Below are 8,212 nucleotides of genomic sequence, written 5' to 3' on the forward strand. Positions count from 1 at the left end.
GAGAGTGGTCTTTGTTAATATTAAGCCTATTTGGTTAGATTTAAATGGTAATAAGATTTAGATGTGTAACAAAAATCTGAAATATTAAATATGACAAAGATTTATAACTGAAGTCCAAAGAATTAGTCTATATATAATGGAAGTTGACTGGTTGGGGCGTCTCATTTATTTATTTTCACCATCCTAAGGAAGGAAGAAGGGTAGATGCATGAACCCACTGACCCTTCAAATAAGGCATATGCATATATAGTGACCAATCAACCCTTCTTTGATATAATGTCATAACCAAACACAAATATTTATTAAACCTTTGTACTCTTAAAACACGAAAGGAAAAGCCTTAGTCGTCACACACTAATGGCTCCAAAGAATAATAAAAAGTCAACTAAGATATCATCAGTGATGATGAATAGAGGGGCATGGACCCCAGAAGAAGATGATAAACTAGCTCGGTTCATTGAAATTCATGGTGCAAAGAGGTGGAAGACTCTTGCAGTCAAATCAGGTCATCAATATATATATATAGTAGAGACTAGAGACATGTTTTGTTTTGTTTTGTTCTGTTTTGGATCCAACTCAATTTTATTTACAAGCAAAATAAACAAAACTATAATTGTTCTTAACATGTATTACTATATATTATTGTATGATCTGGCAGGTCTAAAAAGATGCGGAAAAAGTTGCAGGCTGAGATGGTTAAACTATCTTAGACCCAATATCAAGAGGGGAAACATAACAATTGAAGAAGAAGACTTGATTCTTAGGCTTCACAAACTTCTAGGAAACAGGTTTGTTAATATATACACAATTGTAATAAGAAATTTTAGAAGATAATATGGAAAGAAGAAAAAAAAAAAAGAAAGGGAAATGTAGGTGCTGAGTAATACATATTTTTTTTCTTTTGTATATTATAGAGACCTATGTCTTTTATCAAATCATTGAATTTGAAAAAAAACAAAACAAAACAAAAAGTTGACCTAATTATGGACTATAATTAAAAAATCATTTGCAATTTAAGGAAACAATTGAAAATGACATGACACTTTTAGAAAATATATAAAAAAAAATTGAAATTGTCACTAAAACTTAAAAAAAAATGCTGGAATTTTTACTAAAAATGTTAAAAAAACACTAAAAGTAAAAGCACTAAAAGTATTGAAATTACTATTCACGTTCACGGTACTCTATATTTAGACAAAAAAAAAATTTCAAACTCGCTCGTTAAATAAAACACACATCTTTATTCAAAAAAAAAAGATAAGAATACTTCAATAAGCATACTTTACAATTGATGTTGAAGGTCTTCTCCTTTTTTCTTTTTTGCGCATGTCATAAATCCAAATATCTAACACTCATTTTATTTCTAACTTTAAACTAAGATTTTAATGTAACCTCTTCTAGTAAAATTTTCTGAATTCATGAAAAGTTTTTTACAGTCTACTACTTCTCCTTTGTGTGTGTAGATGGTCTCTGATAGCTGGGAGGCTTCCAGGGCGAACAGATAATGAAATAAAGAACCACTGGAATTCTCATTTGTGCAAAAAAGTAAATCCCAATGCAGGAGAACCATCAACTTCAACAGCAAAAGAAAGTGGTGCCACACTCAATAATATGGAGGACAGTAAAATAATGTTAGAGCATAATAGAGCCACTAATAATGGGAGTGACGAAAATTTAGATATTAACTTCGATGTGAACGAATTTTTTGATTTCTCTACTGAAGGATCCTTTGGTTTTGATTGGGCAAACAAGTACTTAGAATTTGACGAGTCATGAGAATACAAAAATGAAAAAAGAAATGACATGAAATTGAAATAAATTATTTTGAATTTCAGCTGGTAGAAACGAAATGTGTAAGAATTAATGATTGGTCTTGTATGCAATAAAATTGCTACATTAGCCAATGTTTGTTGATATTTGAAAATAAAGACTAATATGAACTCGTCTATTCTCGTTAAAGACAATGCAACTTCTAGAAAAAAGGGATATTTTGATTCTTAAAATTATTATTTTGAAACCATACGAATCATTTGTAAAAATCTATCAAATAATAACGAAAATTAATTTCATGAGAAGTTTATTTATAATCTATGAGATTTTAAATTCCACAAAATTCTTTTCATTAATAAGATCAACAACCATTACTACTATTATTACCTTTTTCATTATTCTGATCATTATAACTTCCAACTCTGCTACTTCTATTATATAACCATAGTCATCTCTTCTACTTCAATTAATATCAACACTAATACCAACAACATCAACATAACAATTTTTTTATCTAATTTCTTGTGCAATGTTATTTTTCTTTTTCAAAAGTTTTTTGCATTGTAATTATTTTTTTTCTTGTGACACTATTTTTGGCAATGATCTTTATCCATTTGATCACCATCGGTGAAGAAATTATTTTGAAAATGAAGACTAAAGTACAAAATTGATTGTAAAATATTATGACGCTGACAAATCTATTAATAAAAATATTAAAACTAACTTGTAACTATGAAAGATAGGTTTCGATAGATAAAACTACACACTTTAAAATACTATCAAAAATTCCTAAATTACATTCTCTAACCTAATCTAACACTCTCAAATTCTAACTTTATATCATTCCCAATCTTTCAATTCATTTTTCCAAACCTTTTCCTTCCACATCCATTCTATTCCCACATAAAATCCTTTTCCCATCCATAAATTTGGGAGTATTATAGATTAGACTAATGTAAATGTTAATAGGCAAGTTTTGTGGTTGTAAAAATAACTGCATTTCGTCCCATGAGGCTGCTAGAATGATTCAGTGACCTTTTAAGATGGCAACAAAAAAATCCTTCGTTCAATTTGCCATTAAAAATAAGATTTCCTATCAATTTTTGCTGATTCGAATAGTGTGACAATGGGTGTAAATAGGGAAGACGACAAATAGATTCGAATCTATAGAAAACAATATCCATTTCAACCCCTCCTTTCCTCCTTTTGTGTTTCGTTTTTAAGAAATTAAGAACTAATATTATACATTGAAATCTAAATCAAGATAAAGTAACTAGGAAAAAAAACAAAAAAATCTCCCTCAGTTTTTGTACAAAATAAACAATATAGTTCACGGTTAATGGGCTTGGAAATAAAGGCCACAACTCATTCCAAAGATGATAACCATTCTCCAGACATCATCTCCAGATAATAACAATCAAAATTCTTATGCATGATGCCAATCCATCAAGAATACTTTTCATTCCATCCAGAATCTCACCGAAACAGAACTCAGGCATTCAAATTCAATATAAATAGATACCAAAAACGATTTTTACATCTGTGAACTTTGAATCTGGTTCAGCTTGTTGTACCATATTGAATGCAAGATCATGTGAAACAAGTCATATCTTATTGGCCTTGCGTTCCAAAGGAAATGCTTCTGTACCATCTTCACATTATTTTGCATTGTAATATATTTTCTCATAGGAATGGATAATAGAATTTCCTTCAGCTTGGGAATATCTTTCTCAGCCACGACCAAGGAAAAAGCACTCCAGTCCAGAACTTCACTAAAAGGAAGAACAAAGTTATCTGCTATGATCACGGGAACACACTCGTAATATATGGCTTCGACGATTCTAGGGCTGTTGACTTCAAACCCCATCGGACATATACAATATTTACTCGATTTCATGTGTTGGATATATGTCATCCGTTGGGAAACTTTCAAAGGTAAACGCTTGTAGATTTTCATGTCTGCATCATTTCCACCACCCCAATACTTAAGAAGCGTGGGACGCACTCTACCATGCATGCTTCCAGCAAAGAAGGCAAGGATTGGACGTAGCGATACTCTATTTCCCCCAAGATGTCTAAGAGGTCTTCTTGGTGCCCTTATGGTGGTTTCTGGTAGTGAAACGTCTCTTCCTGCTAGGAACACTCCTTCGGACGGATCAGCATTACATAAAGCTTTGATAGTGTTTCTGGCTAATTCCTCATGGCCAGTCACTGTGTATGGACCCTACAAAGATGAGAAAATGATGATGAATTCTATGCATAAATGCAATTGATCATACTTTTGAGGTGCAAATTAAACAAGGACACTGTATATTTTGCTAATCTCTCATAACATTTCCATACTATTTATGCTAAAACAATTATTTTTATTCTTTCAAATAATTGATCTAAAACATGCAGATGCAGAAAAAATATAATTAAAAAGTTGTGATACTCACTAAGTATTGTCAATCTTAGGAAAATCAAATTCTTAGGTGTATAAAACCATTCAGTTGCCTCCACCAAAAAAATCAAACTTCATATGAAGAGCTCACTCTTGACAAGATATTATAGCTTTTATGATTAACAAATGATCAATCTTGCCACACTTATTCTAGTATATAAAAGCTGAATTTCAGGAGAAGGTAAAGCAAAGTAAGCCTTCAAATTCTGTACATTTTAAGGGCTTATGCTTATAAGAGGGTCAATTTTTGACACATTATCAGAATCAACTAATTCTACAGAAACAAGATACATGGTCCATACCCAATCATGGCAAGCAACAAGAAAATGGTCCGACCCAAGTGTGCGGTTCCAGAAAGGATACTTTGCAGCAATCTTGTTCACATAGTCCCTAAGAAAGAGCGATAATGGTTTCAAGTTATGTGACCCAGGCACATAGAGTGCTAATTCCATTTGGCGTGCACTGTATGGAAGATAAAATAAGTGAGCCTTCTCAGGATCCTTGGTGACAAATTGCTTATTTCCCTCCATTAACTTCATAAACCATCCTTCAGAAGCATAGATTCCCTTAAGGAAAGGTGTATGAAAAATGGGCCTTGCTCCATCCCGATATATATAAACTTTGAGTATCGTTTCCATCAGTTCATAGCTCCTAAAATTGAGGCACAATACTGATTCAAGATGGTTTTTAACATAACAGAGAATTCTCTTCATATATCCAAGGTGCAGCATAATCCAAAAACATAAACAGCAACCAATAACAAAGTTTTGCATCATATTCATACTGAGAAATGTTCAAAATTGGTAATTATGAACTAAAAGCATTGAGGAAGATGAAAAACTTATTTATGGGGTACTAAAACAATGTAGCTGAATGTGTATGATGGCATCAGAGTTTAATGAAATACACAGATAGCTCAAAAAATCTTGAAACTCTATCATGTTATGATGATGACAATAAAATAGATATAAAGACCTAGATCACATCATTCAATTGCCAATATTCATTCCTTAAAAACTGGAAAGCTTAGTGAGGATGACTATAGAAAAACAATGGAGTAACTGGGTCCAACAATTTACAGCTACATTAAAAGATATATTTAAATTCCCGATAGTCAAATTTGAATGTTTAATGGATAAACAGGTTGATCACAGTCAATAATGTGACTGACACAAAATATTAAACTTCCCTTTTTTTTTTTCTGAATGATATCTTTTCATTTTATTTAGAACTGTAAGTCTAAATTTAGGCAGAGTGGTTCTTTGGAAAGGTAGTAGACCAAGTGATAATGGAAGCACTGGTTCTTTATTCTTCAGATTCTTTGATGAGTCTATACCTTGTTTTCTGGTTTGCTTGAATGTTAAGGAGTTTTAAAGAGCATAATAAAGAGGCTTACACGGCATAGAAACAGGGGGATTGGTCACAAGTGGAATATATTCTCAAAAGGTTTGACATAAGGAAATCAATGTGCAGTGATAGAAGCTTATTATGCAAAACTTGACACATTTATGCATGTGACCAACAAATGTGAACTCTTTCACAGTTTTACTCCTAAAGGAAAGTATAAAATAAAATGCTTCAATTCAGTATCATGAATATTAATAAGTATTAACAACAAACCAATCCTTCTTGCAAGATGAATATGTATGCGCCCAAAAATAAAAACAAATAAATTCAAGGTACCTTTTGAAAACAGAAATGTTCCTAAATAAAGAAGCATAGAGATCAGGATCTTCATTAACCAAAGGGGCATTATCAATCTCTTTCTTTGCATACACAAGGGCCTCATGAGGTGGCGACAATTGTATGTGTCTCTGAGAAATATATATGCATCAAATTATTGGTGACTTTATAGAAAAGGTGGTAGGATCAAGGTCTCACCAATTTCTACCTGCTTATAAGAAGGAACACCAAGAGGTGGTGAAAATCTTGTATTTTTTGTTGCATCAGCAAGCTTTTCCTCCCTTTTACTCTTAGAGATTGAACTATTCAGGCGGGTTTCTGCTCTCTCTGACTCAAATGAGACTGATTGTACTACTTCATTTGACGAATTAAGTAAAATAACAGAGTAAGGAAGGCTGAGGCGAACCTGCTGAAGTATTGCCTCTTTGGTGGTGCTGCTATTCAAAGATAGGTGTGATGAATCATTTTCATAAGGAGACTGATCATTTAGTAAATACCTATGTACAAGAATCTGAAACAAAATACTAGATACAGTCAAAACAGCCGCCAGAAGAAACAATCTTCGCCAGTCGATTTTGTGGCCAAAGAAACACCATGATAACTCCCTCATCAGGATAAAGGCAGATTGCCGGAGGGCCCTTTTCATCTCATTATACAAGATATCAGAACCGAACCATTCAAATATCCAAACAAATGCTACGGAGCATAAAAGCTAAGCATGCCATTTCATACATCTCTGTAATCCTAAATGGCACCAGGACAATTCGGATACCTCAGTTCGTCTGTGGGTGCATAACTGCACCAACACAAAGACACTGGAGCTTGACCCAGCCAAAATCCTACATTTATTTCAAGCAAAGTCTTCAAATTTCCCGACCTCAAAACTGAACTATTTCGGGGGAGAAAAAATAAAAAGAGAGACTGCAATATGAGAAAGAATAATATCCAACTTATTAAGTGCAATCCAGTCCACAGATAATAATCTGCACAAAGATTCAAACAATAACCATGTAACCATCAAAAACTACAACAGGGTGAAAATTCAACTACTATGTACTAGCAAGATTACATTAACACTGACAAGTTTCACCGTTGCTTGTTATATTGTTGACAAGTTCATCTCTAACACCATATCGCTATATACTAACTATGCTGTCATACATTAACTTGGCTACTTATATGATATATCACATGCTATCATGATCCAATTCCAAAACAGGCATTATGATATATGATTATAATATAATTGATAGTTTGATACCTATAAATCTACTACACGTGAAGGGAAGGGAAAAGAAAAATTCGCTAAAAATTGAAACAAGTTCCTCTAAGCTTAAGAAATATTTCTCAGAAGCTGATTCATGAACTTATATATTTTCCCTAAGCCATGCACACTGCAAAAAGCAGAATCATCTGAATCTGAATACAGAACCATGTAGCGCAAAAGAAAAATAAGCCTAAATCAAACTAAATTAAAGGAAAATTATATTTGATATTATTAATTAACCATGATTATGAGGAATTGAAGCTTAATGAGGGTACCTGGTTGAAACGGTGGATCTGAATCTGAGGCAGGAAACGAAGAGAGGTAAGGTGCCACCTCAGTTTCAGACCGGGCACGAGCTGTTGCTCTCTCTCACGGCGCCAATTGCCAAACTCAGAACAGCACAGCAATATGAACAACTTCTTCTTCTTTTTCCTTTTTCCAAATATGCTTATAATTTTTTGTGCCAGTTTGAATTAGCTTTTTTGGGTTAAAAAAATACCTTTCATAAAAAAAATATAGAAAATTTTACTTTTTTTTGTTTTATAGATGCTAAAATAACAATTTTTTTATTTATAAAATATACATTTTTTTCTCTTATAATTTTTAAAAAATTTTATTTTTAATTTATTTTAAATTTTTTGTATTAACTTTATCCATTTTTAAAAAAAAAATAAATTGTTTGTTACAAAAATACCCTTTAATAAAAATTTTATTTTTTTGTCATTGAATTTTTCTTATCAAAATATTCTTTAATAAATTTTTTTTATTGATTAAATTATATTTTTACTAAAATATTTTTAAAAAATTTAATAATTAAATTCTTTTTTTAAGATAGTATTTAATAATTTTTTAATTATTTAATTGTAATTTTACAAAAAATTTTGTTAATAATTATTTTTAATATCAATATATATTATTTTAATATTGAATAAAAAAATCTTACCATTGTTAATATATATGTATAACGATTAATATATATTGATATTGGAAAAATAATCTTACTAAGATTTTTTTATTTAATGTTAAAATAATATATATTGATATCGAAA

At 31.4% G+C, this 8,212-nt stretch overlaps 2 protein-coding genes across 4 annotated transcripts; one reads left to right on the plus strand and one right to left on the minus strand.

Moving 5' to 3' along the window:
• Positions 1 to 288: 288 nt before the first annotated feature.
• LOC112723871 (transcription factor MYB3) lies at positions 289 to 1,959 on the plus strand. Its single transcript, XM_025775248.3, has 3 exons — positions 289 to 505; positions 659 to 788; positions 1,464 to 1,959. Exons 1-3 carry the CDS (start codon positions 358 to 360, stop codon positions 1,774 to 1,776), a joined length of 591 nt encoding a protein of 196 aa, XP_025631033.1. The 5' UTR covers positions 289 to 357; the 3' UTR covers positions 1,777 to 1,959.
• A 964-nt stretch (positions 1,960 to 2,923) lies between these two features.
• On the minus strand, positions 2,924 to 7,645 carry LOC112720790 (probable glycosyltransferase At5g25310). 3 transcript variants are annotated; one of them, XM_025771876.3, is made up of 5 exons: positions 7,439 to 7,645; positions 6,105 to 6,879; positions 5,897 to 6,027; positions 4,516 to 4,864; positions 2,924 to 3,994 (listed from the first exon to the last, which is right to left on the minus strand). In XM_025771876.3, the coding sequence occupies exons 2-5, from the start codon at positions 6,540 to 6,542 to the stop codon at positions 3,305 to 3,307; spliced, it is 1,608 nt and encodes a 535-aa protein (XP_025627661.1). In that variant the 5' UTR covers positions 6,543 to 6,879; positions 7,439 to 7,645; the 3' UTR covers positions 2,924 to 3,304. The 3 variants fall into 3 exon arrangements, with proteins under 3 accessions (XP_025627661.1, XP_025627663.1, XP_025627662.1); XM_025771878.3 differs by having other exon boundaries at positions 6,105 to 6,735; positions 7,439 to 7,628; XM_025771877.3 differs by having other exon boundaries at positions 6,105 to 6,817; positions 7,439 to 7,628.
• Between the last annotated feature and the right edge of the window lie 567 nt (positions 7,646 to 8,212).

This window comes from Arachis hypogaea, chromosome 11, assembly GCF_003086295.3.
Source record: "Arachis hypogaea cultivar Tifrunner chromosome 11, arahy.Tifrunner.gnm2.J5K5, whole genome shotgun sequence".
Lineage (NCBI taxonomy): Eukaryota > Viridiplantae > Streptophyta > Magnoliopsida > Fabales > Fabaceae > Arachis > Arachis hypogaea.